This window comes from Oncorhynchus keta, chromosome 23 (assembly GCF_023373465.1).
Source record: "Oncorhynchus keta strain PuntledgeMale-10-30-2019 chromosome 23, Oket_V2, whole genome shotgun sequence".
Taxonomy (NCBI): domain Eukaryota; kingdom Metazoa; phylum Chordata; class Actinopteri; order Salmoniformes; family Salmonidae; genus Oncorhynchus; species Oncorhynchus keta.
The window spans coordinates 4381937-4399048 of NC_068443.1; the positions used below are offsets into that span (position 1 = coordinate 4381937).

At 45.4% G+C, this 17112-nt stretch overlaps 1 protein-coding gene and 1 long non-coding RNA gene across 8 annotated transcripts in view; one reads left to right on the forward strand and one right to left on the reverse strand.

Annotated features, from left to right (window-relative positions):
* Positions 1-17112, reverse strand: part of vav3b (vav 3 guanine nucleotide exchange factor b) — a 120269-nt gene that overhangs the window by 4903 nt on the left and 98254 nt on the right. For all 3 annotated transcript variants that reach the window (XM_052475979.1, XM_052475978.1, XM_052475980.1), the window contains exon 25: positions 13559-13691. In XM_052475979.1, the coding sequence (XP_052331939.1) occupies positions 13559-13691 (133 nt within the window). The remainder of the gene's footprint in view (positions 1-13558; positions 13692-17112) is intronic.
* On the forward strand, positions 1369-2255 carry LOC127910894 (uncharacterized). 5 transcript variants are annotated; one of them, XR_008076682.1, is made up of 5 exons: positions 1369-1498; positions 1552-1657; positions 1817-1922; positions 1976-2081; positions 2135-2255. It is a non-coding gene; the product is annotated as an uncharacterized LOC127910894 (long non-coding RNA). The 5 variants fall into 5 exon arrangements; XR_008076686.1 differs by lacking the exon at positions 1817-1922; XR_008076683.1 differs by lacking the exon at positions 1976-2081 and having other exon boundaries at positions 1817-1975; positions 2082-2212.

Genomic DNA, 17112 nt, shown 5'->3' on the forward strand with positions numbered 1-17112 from the left:
TTACTACTGTAGTGGCTCTGGATAAGAGAGTCTGCTAAATGACTCACTACTGTAAGTGGATCTGGATAAGAGAGTCTGCTAAATGACTCACTACTGTAGTGGCTCTGGATAAGAGAGTCTGCTAAATGACTCACTACTGTAGTCGCTCTGGATAAGAGAGTCTGCTAAATGACTCACTACTGTAAGTGGTTCTGGATAAGAGAGTCAACTAAATGACTCACTACTGTAGTGGCTCTGGATAAGAGAGTCGGCTAAATGACTCACTACTTACTGTAAGTAGATCTGGATAAGAGAGTCTGCTAAATGACTCACTACTGTAGTAGCTCTGGATAAGAGAGTCTGCTAAAATGACTCACTACTGTAAGTGGATCTGGATAAGAGAGTCAGCTAAATGACTCACTACTGTAGTGGCTCTGGATAAGAGAGTCTGGTAAATGACTCACTACTGTAAGTGGATCTGGATAAGAGAGTCTGCTAAATGACTCACTACTGTAGTGGCTCTGGATAAGAGAGTCTGCTAAATGACTCACTACTGTAGTGGCTCTGGATAAGAGAGTCTGCTAAATGACTCACTACTGTAAGTGGATCTGGATAAGAGAGTCTGCTAAATGACTCACTACTGTAAGTGGATCTGGATAAGAGAGTCTGCTAAATGACTCACTACTGTAGTGGCTCTGGATAAGAGAGTCTGCTAAATGACACATGTAAAAAGGCTTCCAAAGTTTTTAATTTCCAGTTGGACATTTCAGAGTTTATTTTCCTTTCTGAAAAATGTATCAACCCTTAGAAAAATGTCCATTCATTAAAATAATAATTAATTCAAATTTCCTGTTGCTTCAGGATTATTTTCCTGTTTTAGCAGACTGTCTCAAATGAAGATCCTACATGTGTAGAACCATCTTCATTGTTCTAAGCCTTGACATCCTGTACTGTTCAAGAAAAAAAACAGAAAGGGGTTTGGTTCCGCTTTTATTTTGTGTGTGTGTGTGTGTGTGTGTGTGTGTGTGTGTGTGTGTGACGTTTATGCAAGTCATATCTTTCTCCATGCCAACCCACCAGTCATACACACACACACACCAGCATGAGGTAACAGCCTTAGTCCAGCATGGGGTCTGTCAAATACAGATGGCTGTAATTCCCACCACACAAACAGTGACTTCTGTTCTCTCTCTCACACACACACACACACACACACACACACACACACACACACACACACACACACACACACACACACACACACACACACACACACACACACACACACACACACACACACACACACACACACACACACACACACACACACACACGCACACACACACACACACAGTTCCCGTCAGAGAGGCTGAATAGCCTGGTCGTACTGTGCACCCTAGCTCAAGTCAACTCCGCAATATGGTTCCCTGGCTTACACCCACTCCTTCAGGGATAAACAAACACAGGTCAATGTGGTTCCCTGGCTTATACCCACTCCTTCAGGAATAAACAAACACAGGTCAATGTGGTTCCCTGGCTTACACCCACTCCTTCAGGAATAAACAAACACAGGTCAATGTGGTTCCCTGGCTTACACCCACTCCTTCAGGAATAAACAAACACAGGTCAATGTGGTTCCCTGGCTTATACCCACTCCTTCAGGGATAAACAAACACAGGTCAATGTGGTTCCCTGGCTTACACCCACTCCTTCAGGAATAAACAAACACAGGTCAATGTGGTTCCCTGGCTTACACCCACTCCTTCAGGAATAAACAAACACAGGTCAATGTGGTTCCCTGGCTTACACCCACTCCTTCAGGAATAAACAAACACAGGTCAATATGGTTCCCTGGCTTAGACCCACTCCTTTAGGAATAAACAAACACAGGTCAATGTGGTTCCCTGGCTTACACCCACTCCTTCAGGAATAAACAAACACAGGTCAATGTGGTTCCCTGACTTATACCCACTCCTTCAGGAATAAACAAACACAGGTCAATGTGGTTCCCTGACTTACACCCACTCCTTCAGGAATAAACAAACACAGGTCAATGTGGTTCCCTGACTTACACCCACTCCTTCAGGAATAAACAAACACAGGTCAATGTGGTTCCCTGGCTTACACCCACTCCTTCAGGAATAAACAAACACAGGTCAATGTGGTTCCCTGGCTTAGACCCACTCCTTCAGGAATAAACAAACACAGGTCAATGTGGTTCCCTGGCTTACACCCACTCCTTCAGGAATAAACAAACACAGGTCAATGTGGTTCCCTGACTTATACCCACTCCTTCAGGAATAAACAAACACAGGTCAATGTGGTTCCCTGACTTACACCCACTCCTTCAGGAATAAACAAACACAGGTCAATGTGAACGCGGAGGGGAATGAGGGCTGCAATGGTGTCAATGGAACGGAAACCATGTGGTTGAAGTTGATGATACCATTCCATTATTATGAGCCGTCCTCCCATCAGCAGCCTCCTCTGACACACATACTTTAATGGAAACACACGCACACGGGTGCAGATGCCTGTATTGAGTATTGAGTGTCTGGCGCTGTAGTGAGTGACTGCCGTTGTGGTGAGGGGCATGCGCTGTAGTGATTGGCAGTCGCTGTAGTGAGGGACTAGCGCTGTAGTGAGTGACTGGGGCTGTAGTGAGGGATTGGTGCTGTAGTGAGTGACTGGGGCTGTAGTGAGGGACTAGCGCTGTAGTGAGTGACTGGGGCTGTAGTGAAGGATTGGTGCTGTAGTGATTGGCAGTCGCTGTAGTGAGGGACTAGCGCTGTAGTGAGTGACTGGGGCTGTAGTGAAGGATTGGTGCTGTAGTGAGTGGCAGGCGCTTCCCCAGTGTTTCCGGATATCAAGTATGCCGACATTTGCGCAGTTTTACACAAGATTTTCCCCCTGGCACATTTCCTGGCTGGGGCTCGCATTGCCTTCATTGTTGTTTTCCTTCCATGTGTTTGTTCCTATTGCTAATATTGTTCATTTGTTTTATGCACAAAACAATTTAGGCAAAAGGGATCTTGATCCAGGAGGGTATTGACTGTCTCTAGTCTGGGTACCAGTCTGTTTAGCTGACATTCCGCTTCTTGCCACTACGTCATTGCCAAAGATACTGGCCTTTCGGCAATCTCAACGTTCAATGTGCAGCTGGATTTACGGAGGAGTTGCTTATTGGTTGTTGGTTGTTGGAAATAACATTTGCTATGAGAATCAAAATTGAGCTCAGGTGCATCCTGTTTCCATTGATCATCATTGAGATGTTTCTACAACTTGATTGAAGTCCAGCTGTGGTCATGGACATGATTTGGAAAGGCACACACCTGTCTATATAAGGTCCCACAGTTGACACAGTTGAGGCACAGATCTATGGAAGGGTACAAAAACATGTCTGCAGCGTTGAAGGTCCCCAAGAACATAGTGCCCCCCCATCATTCTTAAATGGAAGAAGTTTGGAATCACCAAGACTCTTTCTAGAGCTGGCCGCCTGGCCAAACTGACCAATCGGGGGAGAAGGGCCTTGGGGCCTTGGTCAGAGAGGTGACCATGAACCCGATGGTCGCTCCAGAGTTTCTCTGTGGAGATGGGAGAAACTTCCAAAAGGATAACTATCTCTGCAGCACTCCACCAATCAGGCCTTTATGGTAGAGTGGCCAGATGGAACCACTCCTCAGTACAAGATACATGACAGAAAGGCACAAGGACTCTCAGACCATGAGAAACAAGATTCTCTGGTCTGATGAAACCAAGATTTAACTATTTGGCCTGAATGCCAAGCGTCACGTCTGGAGGAAACCTGGCTCTATCCCTACGGCGAAGCATGGTGGTGGCAGCATCATGATGTGGGGAAGTTTTTCAGTGGCAGGGACTGGGAGACAAGTCAGGGGAAAGATGAACGGCGCAAAGTGCAGAGAGATCCTTGATGAAAACCTGCTCCAGAGCGCTCAGGACCTCAGACTGGGGTGAAGGTTCACCATCCAACAGGACAATGATCCTAAGCACACAGCCAAAACCACGCAGATGTGGCTTCGTGACAAGTTTCTGAATGTCCTTGAGTGGCCCAGCCAGAGCCCGGACTTGAACCCTATCAAACATCTCTGGAGAGACCTGAAAATAGCTGTGCAGCGTTGCTCCCCATCCAACCTGACAGAGATTGAGAGGATCTGCAGAGAAGAATGGGAGAAACTCCCCAAATACAGGTGTGCCAAGCTTGGTGCATACAACCAACGAAGTACTAGAACCAGGTGCAATTTGGATTGAGGCTCAGTTCAAGAACAAGCAAATGTACAGTGCATTTGGAAAATATTCAGAGCCCTTGACTTTTTCCACATTTTGTTACATTACAGCCTTATTCTAAAATGTATTAAATTGTTATATTTACTCATCAGTCTACACACAATACCCCAGAATGACGTGAATCAGACATTTAAGCATGAACCTTGGGGCGGCAGGTAGCCTAGTGGTTAGAGCGTTGGGCCATTAACCAAAAGGTTGCTAGATTGAATCCCTGAGCTTCATATGTATATACTGTAATCTATTCTACTGTATTTTAGTCAATGCCACTCCGACATTGCTCATCCTAATATTTATATACTTCTTAATTCCATTATTTTATGTAGAGTTTTGTGTGTATTGTTGTGAAGTGTTAGGAGGAGTTGGCTTTGGGGGTGACCAGTGAGATATACCTGCTGGAGCGTGTGCTATGGGTGGGTGCTGCTATGGTGACCAGTGAGCTGAGATAAGGCGGGGCTTCACCTAGCAAAGACTTACAGATGACCTGGAGCCAGTGGGTTTGGCGACGAATATGAAGCGAGGGCCAGCCCCATAAACCCAGGAAGAGTAGCTGCTGTCTTAACAGCAACTAATGGGGATCCAAAATAAACCCCAGGAAGAGTAGCTGCTTTACAATTGGCTCATTCATCCCCCTCCTCTTCCTTGTGACTATTCCTCAGGTCGTTGCTGCAAATGAGAGCGTGTTCTCAGTCAACTTACCTGGTAAAATAACAGATAAATAAATAATAAAAAAATTGTCAGGAACTAATGGGGATCCATAATAAACCCCAGGAAGAGTAGCTACTGCCTTGGCAGGAACTAATGAGGATCCATAATAAACTCCAGGGAGAGTAGCTGTTGCCTTGGCAGGAACTAATGGGGATCCATAATAAACTCCAGGGAGAGTAGCTACTGCCTTGGCAGGAACTAATGAGGATCCATAATAAACTCCAGGGAGAGTAGCTGTTGCCTTGACAGGAACTAATGGGGATCCATAATAAACCCCAGGAAGAGTAGCTGCTGCCTTTGGCAGGAACTAATGGGGATCCATAATAAACCCCAGGAAGAGTAGCTGTTGCCTTGGCAGGAACAAATGGGGATCCATAATAAACCCCAGGAAGAGTAGCTGTTGCCTTGGCAGGAACTAATAGGGATCCATAATAAACCCCAGGAAGAGTAGCTGCTTCCTTGGCAGGAACTAATGGGGATCCATAATAAACCGCAGGAAGAGTAGCTGCTGTCTTGGCAGGAACTAATGGGGATCCATAATAAACCCCAGGAAGAGTAGCTGTTGCCTTGGCAGGAACTAATGGGGATCCATAATAAACCCCAGGAAGAGTAGCTGTTGCCTTGGCAGGAACAAATGGGGATCCATAATAAACCCCAGGAAGAGTAGCTGTTGCCTTGACAGGAACTAATGGGGATACATAATAAACCCCAGGAAGAGTAGCTGCTGCCTTGCCAGGAACTACTGGGGATCCATAATAAATACAAAAATACAAATAGGAACGTTATTAATCACTTTGTCCTTTCATATATACATTAATTGGGAGAGACGCACACACACACTCACACACACACACATGCACACACACACACACACACACACATGCACACACACACACTCACACACATGCACACACACACACTCACACAGTGTGTCCTCCTCCTTTTCACTGCGTGTTACAGAGTGCTGCTGCTTCAGTCTGGAGCATCCGTTAGCTTAATCTAATCTTATTCCCTATATAGTGCACTATCAGGGGTACATCACACACATCAATCACCCTATTCCTTATACAGGTTTAGGATCTTAATTTGAGCCAGTTTGCTACAGTAGGAAAATAATCCTGCAGCAACAGGAAATGTGAACAAATTATGTGGATTATAATTCATGGCCATTTTATGTAGGGGTTGGTCCATTTTTTCCTAATTGGAAAATCAACTCTGAAATTTTAAAGTGAAAATTACAGAACCCAGAACCACAGATAGGCAGGAAAGTTATCCTGCAACAGAGTGATCACATGACCCTAAGGGACCCTGGTCAAAAGTAGTGCGCTGTAAACGGAATAAGGAACCATTTGGAACGTAATCCTTATGAGGTTTGGTTGTTGTTGTTGTTGTTGTTGTTGTGCTGCTGGTTTGACCTGGAACTGCTGCTGCTCATACTGCTGCTGCTCATACTGCTGTTGCTCATACTGCTGCTGCTCATACTGCTGCTGCTCATACTGCTGCTGCTCATACTGCTGCTGCTCATACTGCTGCTGCTCATACTGCTGCTGCTCATACTGCTACTTCTCATACTGCTGCTGCTCATACTGCTGCTGCTCATACTGCTGCTGCTCATACTGCTGCTGCTCATACTGCTGCTCATACTGCTGCTCATACTGCTGCTCATACTGCTGCTGCTCATACTGCTGCTGCTCATACTGCTGCTGCTCATACTGCTGCTCATACTGCTGCTGCTCATACTGCTGCTGCTCAGACACTGCTGCTCATACTGCTGCTACTCATACTGCTGCACTCACACTGCTGCTGCTCATACTGCTACTCCTCATACTGCTGCTCATACTGCTGCTCATACTGCTGCTGCTGCTGCTGCTCACTGCTGCTCATCTGGCTCATACTGCTGCTGCTCATGCTGCTGCTTAGCTGCTAACTGCTGCTCTAATCTTATTCCCTATATACTGTGCTACTACTCTGGGGTACTGCTGCTGCTCACTGCTGCATCAATCACCTGCTATTGCTGCTTATACAGGCTGCTCATACTGCCGCTGCTCATACTGCTGCTCACACTGCTGCTGCTCATACTGCTGCTGCTCATACTGCTGCTGCTCACACTGCTGCTGCTCATACTGCTGCTGCTCATACTGCTGCTGCTCACACTGCTGCTCACACTGCTGCCTTATACTGCTGCTCATACTGCTGCTGCACACTGCTGCTGCTCACACTGCTGCTGCTGCAAATTGCGGCTCATACTGCTGCTGCTCATTGCAGCTCACTGCTGCTGCTCATACTACTGCTCCATGCTGCTTGCTGCTCACACTGCTGCTCCTTATACTGTTGCTCATACTGCTTGCTCATACTGAAACTGCTGCTGCTCATACTACTGCTCATACTGCTGCTGCTAATACTGCTGCTGCTTCACACTGCTTAACTGCTGCTCAAAACTGCTACTTCTCATACTGCTGCCCTGCTGCTCATACTGCTGCTGCTCATACTGCTGCTCATACTGCTGCTCATACTGCTGCTGCAACTGCTGCTCATACTGCTGCTGCTCATACTGCTGCTCATACTGCTGCTGCTCATACTGCTGCTGCTCATACCTGCTGCTCAACTGCTGCTGCTCGCTGCTGCTCATACTGCTGCTCATACTGCTGCTCACACTGAACCTTTACAGCTGCTGTTCACACTGCTGCTGCTCATACTGCTGCTGATCATACTGCTGCTCATACTGCTGCTTTGCTGCTGCTCATACTGCTGCTGCTCATACTGTTGCTCATACTGCTGCTGCTCATACTGCTGCTCACACTGCTGCTCATACTGCTGCTTCTCATACAGCTGCTGCTCACACTGCTGCTGCTCATACTGCTGCTACTGCTGCTCAACTGCTGCTGCTCACTGCTGCTCACACTGCTGCTCTTATACTGCTGCTGCTGCTCACACTGCTGCTGCTGCTCATACCGCTGCGGCTCATACTGCTGCTGCTCATACTGCAGCTGCTCACACTGCTGCTGCTCATACTACTGCTCATACTGCTGCTGCTCACTGCTGCTCACACTGCTGCTCCTTATACTGCTGCTCATACTGCTGCTGCTCATACTGCTGCTGCTGCTGCTCATACTACTGCTCATACTGCTGCTCATACTGCTGCTCACACTGCTGCTGCTCACACTGCTGCTGCTCATACTACTGCTGCTCATACTGCTACTTCTCATACTGCTGCTCATACTGCTGCTGCTCATACTGCTGCTCATACTGCTGCTCATACTGCTGCTCATACTGCTGCTGCTCATACTGCTGCTGCTCATACTGCTGCTGCTCATACTGCTGCTCATACTGCTGCTGCTCATACTGCTGCTCATACTGCTGCTGCTCATACTGCTGCTCATACTGCTGCTGCTCATACTGCTGCTGCTCATACTGCTGCTGCTCATACTGCTGCTCATACTGCTGCTCATACTGCTGCTGCTCATACTGCTGCTGCTCATACTGCTGCTGCTCATACTGCTGCTCATACTGCTGCTGCTCATACTGCTGCTCATACTGCTGCTGCTCATACTGCTGCTGCTCATACTGCTGCTGCTCATACTGCTGCTGCTCATACTGCTGCTCATACTGCTGCTGCTCATACTGCTGCTCACACTGCTGCTCATACTGCTGCTTCTCATACAGCTGCTGCTCACACTGCTGCTGCTCATACTGCTGCTGCTCATACTGCTGCTCATACTGCTGCTGCTCATACTGCTGCTGCTCATACTGCTGCTGCTCATACTGCTGCTCATACTGCTGCTGCTCATACTGCTGCTCACACTGCTGCTCATACTGCTGCTTCTCATACAGCTGCTGCTCACACTGCTGCTGCTCATACTGCTGCTGCTCATACTGCTGCTCATACTGCTGCTGCTCACACTGCTGCTCACACTGCTGCTCCTTATACTGCTGCTCATACTGCTGCTGCTCACACTGCTGCTGCTCACACTGCTGCTGCTGCTCATACCGCTGCTGCTCATACTGCTGCTGCTCATACTGCAGCTGCTCACACTGCTGCTGCTCATACTACTGCTCATACTGCTGCTGCTCGTACTGCTGCTCACACTGCTGCTCCTTATACTGCTGCTCATACTGCTGCTGCTCATACTGCTGCTCACACTGCTGCTGCTCATACTACTGCTCATACTGCTGCTGCTAATACTGCTGCTGCTCATACTGCTGCTCACACTGCTGCTGCTCATACTACTGCTGCTCACTACTGCTGCTCATACTGCTCATACTGCTGCTCATACTGCTGCTGCTCATACTGCTGCTCATACTGCTGCTGCTCACTACTGCTGCTCATACTGCTGCTGCTCATACTGCTGCTCATACTGCTGCTGCTCATACTGCTGCTCATACTGCTGCTGCTCATACTGCTGCTGCTCATACTGCTGCTCACACTGCTGCTCATACTGCTGCTTCTCACACTGCTGCTCACACTGCTGCTGCTCATACTGCTGCTGCTCACACTGCTGCTCATACTGCTGCTGCTCACACTGCTGCTGCTCACACTGCTGCTCATACTGCTGCTGCACACTGCTCATACTGCTGCTCATACTGCTGCTGCTCACACTGCTGCTCACACTGCTGCTCACACTGCTGCTGCTCACACTGCTGCTGCTCACTGCTGCTCATACTGCTGCTCACACTGCTGCTCACACTGCTGCTCATACTGCTGCTGCTCACACTGCTGATGCTCACACTGCTGCTGCTCACACTGCTGCTGCTCATACTGCTGCTGCTCACACTGCTGCTCATACTGCTGCTGCTCATACTGCTGCTCATACTGCTGCTGCTCACACTGCTGCTCATACTGCTGCTGCTCATACTGCTGCTGCTCACACTGCTGCTCATACTGCTGCTGCTCACACTGCTGCTCATACTGCTGCTGCTCACACTGCTGCTCACACTGCTGCTCACACTGCTGCTGCTCACACTGCTGCTGCTCACACTGCTGCTGCTCATACTGCTGCTGCTCACACTGCTGCTGCTGCTGCTCATACTGCTGCTGCTCACACTGCTGCTGCTCATACTGCTGCTGCTCACACTGCTGCTGCTCATACTGCTGCTCATACTGCTGCTGCTCATACTGCTGCTGCTCATACTGCTGCTGCTCACACTGCTGCTGCTCATACTGCTGCTGCTCATACTGCTGCTGCTCACACTGCTGCTGCTGCTGCTCATACTGCTGCTGCTCACACTGCTGCTCATACTGCTGCTGCTCATACTGCTGCTGCTCACACTGCTGCTGCTGCTGCTCATACTGCTGCTGCTCACACTGCTGCTGCTCATACTGCTGCTGCTCACACTGCTGCTGCTCATACTGCTGCTGCTCACACTGCTGCTCATACTGCTGCTGCTCATACTGCTGCTCATACTGCTGCTGCTCACACTGCTGCTCATACTGCTGCTGCTCATACTGCTGCTCATACTGCTGCTGCTCACACTGCTGCTCATACTGCTGCTGCTCATACTGCTGCTGCTCACACTGCTGCTGCTCATACTGCTGCTGCTCATACTGCTGCTGCTCATACCGCTGCTGCTCATACTGCTGCTGCTCACACTGCTGCTCATACTGCTGCTGCTCATACTACTGCTGCTCACACTGCTGCTGCTCATACTGCTGCTGCTCATACTGCTGCTGCTCACACTGCTGCTGCTGCTGCTCATACTGCTGCTGCTCATACTGCTGCTGCTCATACTGCTGCTGCTCACACTGCTGCTGCTCATACTGCTGCTACTCATACCGCTGCTGCTCATACTGCTGCTGCTGCTTCTACTGACTAAGATCACTGGGATCTTGTAGAGCTCTCTGAGGCTGTGGAGAGTGGTATTGACTGTTGACTGGCTTAGATACATACATAGCTACATATCGACAAGGCCGACATATCACTGACTTCATCACAGCCTGTATATTTACAGTAATCAGAAAGTCAAATATTCAAATCTGGCCATACCAGGGCTGAGGGAAAGTCAAATATTCCAATCTGGCCATATCTACAGCCTTCATTTCCATGTGTTACAAGATCTAGACACGAGTGTGTACAGTTGAATATTAGAAAAATGCAGGCAGGTGGCCATTTCTAAATCTCCCAGAGCTAAAGGCAGGCTGTGGAGGAGGATGATTTGCGGAGGCCGAAACAAGCCTGCATATTTAAAGTGACTGTCTGGGCAAATGTGTGCTCGTTTCCTATTCTAACTAAACAAAAGGAAACGTTTCAATAGTCGACTATTAGGTGTTTCGCGGAATACTGATGGCATGATGTGTTACTTATATACCGTATAACAGGTCAAAAACAGGGCTGTGATTTGGATATAAAACACATGTTTCACTTGAGTGTTGAATAAGTGCTAAAAGCAGGTTTTATTTAATTGAACAACAGTATTTTTCTGTTTGAAAATTGGGAGTTGGTTGTGCAAGCAATGAGAGTAAGTATATACAGTGCCTTGCGAAAGTATTCGGCCCCCTTGAACTTTGCGACCTTTTGCCACATTTCAGGCTTCAAACATAAAGATATAAAACTGTATTTTTTTGTGAAGAATCAACAACAAGTGGGACGCAATCATGAAGTGGAACGACATTTATTAGATATTTCAAACTTTTTTAACAAATCAAAAACTGAAAAATTGGGCGTGCAAAATTATTCAGACCCTTTACTTTCAGTGCAGCAAACTCTCTCGAGAAGTTCAGTGAGGATCTCTGAATGATCCAATGTTGACCTAAATGACTAATGATGATAAATACAATCCATCTGTGTGTAATCAAGTCTCCATATAAATGCACCTGCACTGTGATAGTCTCAGAGGTCCGTTAAAAGCGCAGAGAGCATCATGAAGAACAAGGAACACACCAGGCAGGTCCGAGATACTGTTGTGAAGAAGTTTAAAGCCGGATTTGGATACAAAAAGATTTCCCAAGCTTTAAACATCCCAAGGAGCACTGTGCAAGCGATAATATTGAAATGGAAGGAGTATCAGACCATTGCAAATCTACCAAGACCTGGCCGTCCCTCTAAACTTTCAGCTCATACAAGGAGAAGACTGATCAGAGATGCAGCCAAGAGGCCCATGATCACTCTGGATGAACTGCAGAGATCTACAGCTGAGGTGGGAGACTCTGTCCATAGGACAACAATCAGTCGTATATTGCACAAATCTGGCCTTTATGGAAGAGTGGCAAGAAGAAAGCCATTTCTTAAAGATATCCATAAAAAGTGTTGTTTAAAGTTTGCCACAAGCCACCTGGGAGACACACCAAACATGTGGAAGAAGGTGCTCTGGTCAGATGAAACCAAAATTGAACTTTTTGGCAACAATGCAAAACGTTATGTTTGCCGTAAAAGCAACACAGCTCATCACCCTGAGCACACCATCCCCACTGTCAAACATGGTGGTGGCAGCATCATGGTTTGGGCCTGCTTTTCTTCAGCAGGGACAGGGAAGAGGGTTAAAATTGATGGGAAGATGGATGGAGCCAAATACAGGACCATTCTGGAAGAAAACCTGATGGAGTCTGCAAAAGACCTGAGACTGGGACGGAGATTTGTCTTCCAACAAGACAATGATCCAAAACATAAAGCAAAATCTACAATGGAATGGTTCAAAAATAAACATATCCAGGTGTTAGAATGGCCAAGTCAAAGTCCAGACCTGAATCCAATCGAGAATCTGAGGAAAGGACTGAAAGAGCTGTTCACAAATGCTCTCCATCCAACCTCACTGAGCTCGAGCTGTTTTGCATGGGAATGGGAAAAAATGTCAGTCTCTCGATGTGCAAAACTGATAGAGACATACCCCAAGCGACTTACAGCTGTAATCGCAGCAAAAGGTGGCGCTACAAAGTATTAACTTAAGGGGGCTGAATAATTTTGCACACCCAATATTTCACTTTTTGATTTGTTAAAAAAGTTTGAAATATCCAATAAATGTCGTTCCACTTCATGATTGTGTCCCACTTGGTGTTGATTCTTCACAAAAAAATACAGTTTTATATCTTTATGTTTGAAGCCGCCTGAAATGTGGCAAAAGGTCGCAAAGTTCAAGGGGGCCGAATACTTTCGCAAGGCACTGTATATTTTTTTCTGTACACATGTACAATGTTCTCTGGCTGTGCTGTGATATAAACAGTGAGATCAATGACGCGAGTCTGTTATATCTTGTTGGATATAAAACCATGAGACCATTCAGACATCTTAATTTCAGGACTCACTCACTTCTTTGAACACATTCCAACGAGTGTTGGGGGGTCAATTCAGGAAGTTATATGAATTAAACATTTAAAAATGACAAAAACAAGTTATATGGTGGTGATGGGATTCAGTTGCCTCCTGTACTCACCAATTACTGTACTAGACCATTAAGCGACTACCGGTGGTGTTCACACTGTGTTCACCAGTGGCAGTGTGCATTAAATCTCATTTATTTATACATATATCTCAAAGTGCTGTACAGAAACCCAGCCTAAAACCCCAAACAGCAAGCAATGCAGGTGTAGAAGCGTTAGACCATTATGTTAGTGGGGACAGGGATCTGTCCTTGTACTCACCAGAGCCAGTGTGTCGGATGCCTTGGGGCATGTTGTTCCCGTTGCTTAGCTCCCTGAATGATACCTGCAGTGTTGTGTCCAGACTCTTGAAGCCCTCTCTCAGAGAATGCTGCTTGTAGTAGTCGACCAGGTCCTGGGTGTTTAAAAACACACAAGAAACTAGTGAAAACACACAGGAAATACATTTCAGACCCACCTATGGTGACTTAAAAGCTTAAGGAGGAGGAGCATGATGAATTGTAATTTATTTTTTCAATGGGATGGCATTATTTTCTTGGGGTGGCATTTATTCATTGGGATGGTATTGTTTTATTGGGATGGCATTGTTTTATTGGGATGGTATTGTTTTAATGGGGTGCCATTTCTTCATTGGGATGGTATTTCTTCATTGGGATGGTATTGTTTTATTGTGATGGCATTTCTTCATTGGGATGGCATTGTTTTATTGGGATGGTATTGATTTATTGGGATGGCATTTCTTCATTGGGATGGTATTGTTTTATTGTGATGGCATTTCTTCATTGGGATGGCATTGTTTATTGGGATGGCATTGTTTCATTGGGATGGCATTGATTTATTGGGATGGTATTTCTTATTGGGATGGTATTATTTTATTGTATTGTATTTCTTCATTGGGATGGCATTGTTTAATTGGGATGGCATTTCTTGTATTGGGATGGCATTATTTTATTGGGATGGTATTGTATTGGGATGGCATTATTTTATTGGTATTGTATTGCTTTATTGGGATGGCATTGTTTAATTGGGATGGTATTGTATTGGGATGGCATTATTTTATTGGTATTGTATTGCTTTATTGGGATGGCATTGTTTAATTGGGATGGCATTTATTTATTAGGATGGCATTTTTTTTTAATGGCATTGTTTTAATGGCATTGTTTTATTGTGATGGCATTTCTTTATTGGGATGGCATTGTTTTATTGGGATGGCATTGTTTTATTGGGATGGTATTGTTTTATTGGGATGGTATTGTATTGGGATGGCATTATTTTATTGGTATTGTATTGCTTTATTGGGATGGCATTGTTTAATTGGGATGGCATTGTTTTATTGGGATGGCATTGTTTTATTGGGATGGCATTGTTTTATTGGGGTGGCATTGTTTTATTAGGGTGGCATTTCTTAATTGGGGTGGCATTTCTTAATTGGGGTGGCATTGTTTTATTGGGGTGGCATTTCTTAATTGGGATGGCATTGTTTTATTGGGGTGGCATTTCTTAATTGGGGTGGCATTTCTTAATTGGGATGGCATTGTTTTATTGGGGTGGCATTTCTTAATTGGGATGGCATTGTTTTATTGGGATGTTTTATTGGTATTTTATTTCTTTATTGGGATGGTATAATTCTATTGGAATGGTATTGCCTTATTGGGATGGCATTATTTTATTGGGATGGCATTATTTTATTGGGATGGTATTAGTCTAGGTGTTATGTATGTCTTTGGTTGCCTAGATGGTTCTCAATTAGAGGCAGCTGTTTATCGTTGTCTCTGATTGGGAACCATATTTAGGTAGCCATATTCCTTGGGTATTTTGTGGGTTATTGTCTATGTCTAGTTGCCTGTGTTTGCCTGTATATTATAGCTTCACGTTCGTTTTGTTATTTTGTATAGTTTGTTTAGTGGTCTGCGTCTTCCTTAAAGTATCATGTATTCACATCATGCTGCGCCTTGGTCTCCTCCATTCAACAAACATGACAATGACATGACAATGGCATTGTTTTATTGGGAAGGCGTTATTTTATTGGGATGGTATTGTATTGTTTTATGGGGATGGCAGAGTTTTGGGGGGATGGTATTGTTTTATTGGGAAGGTATTGTATTGTTATATGGGGATGGTATTGTTTTATTGGGATGGTATTGTTTTGTGGGGATGGTATTGTTTTATTGGCATGGTATTGTTTTATTGAAGGTATTGAATTGTTTTATGGGGATGGTATTGTTTTATTGGGATGGTATTGGTTTATTCGGATGGTATTGGAATGGTATTGTTTTATTGGCATGGTATTGTTTTATTGGGATGGTATTGGAATGGTATTGTTTTATTGGCATGGTATTGTTTTATTGGGATGGTATTGGAATGGTATTGTTTTATTGGCATGGTATTGAAACATTTTATTTGGGATGGTCATTGAAAATGGTATTTGACAGGATTACACCACTTAGAAATGGAGGATTGTTTTATTGACATGGCACTGTTTTAGAAATGGGGGATGACAGCATTGTTTTGTTAAACTGGAAACATGAGGGATTTGACAGGGACTAAACTTGAAACATGGGGGATGGTACTAAACTGAAACATTGAGGATTTGGTATTGTCACTTTAGAAACATGGAGGATTTGACAGTACTGCTCCACTAAACTAGAAACATGGGGATTTGATTTGACAGCATTTGACAGTACTGCTCACTAAACTAGAAACATGAGAGGATTTGACAGCATTACGTCACTAAACTAGAAACATGTGGGAGGATTTGACAGTACTGCTCCACTAAACTAGAAACATGGAGGATTTGACAGTACTGCTCCACTAACTAGAAACATGGGAGGATTTGACAGTACTGCTCCACTAAACTAGAAACATGGGAGGATTTGACAGTACTGCTCCACTAAACTAGAAACATGGGAGGATTTGACAGTACTGCTCCACTAAACTAGAAACATGGGAGGATTTGACAGTACTGCTCCACTAAACTAGAAACATGGGAGGATTTGACAGTACTGCTCCACTAAACTAGAAACATGGAGGATTTGACAGTACTGCTCCACTAAACTAGAAACATGGAGGATTTGACAGTACTGCTCCACTAACTAAAAACATGAGAGGATTTGACAGCACAGCGCCACTAAACTAGAAACATGGGAGGATTTGACAGCACAGCGCCACTAAACTAGAAACATGTGGGAGGATTTGACAGTACTGCTCCACTAACTAGAAACATGGGAGGATTTGACAGCACAGCGTCACTAAACTAGAAACATGTGGGAGGATTTGACAGTACTGCTCCACTAAACTAGAAACATGGGAGGATTTGACAGTACTGCTCCACTAACTAGAAACATGGGAGGATTTGACAGTACTGCTCCACTAACTAGAAACATGGGAGGATTTGACAGTACTGCTCCACTAAACTAGAAACATGGAGGATTTGACAGCACAGCTCCACTAAACTAGAAACATGGGAGGATTTGACAGCACAGCGTCACTAAACTAGAAACATGGGAGGATTTGACAGCACAGCGCCACTAAACTAGAAACATGGGAGGATTTGACAGTACTGCTCCACTAACTAGAAACATGGGAGGATTTGACAGTACTGCTCCACTAAACTAGAAACATGGAGGATTTGACAGCACAGCTCCACTAAACTAGAAACATGGGAGGATTTGACAGCACAGCGTCACTAAACTAGGAACATGGGAAGATTTGACAGCACAGTGCCACTAAACTGGAAACACGGGAAGATTTGACAGCACAGTGCCACTAAACTAGAAACACGGGAAGATTTGACAGCACAGTGCCACTTGCGTCAT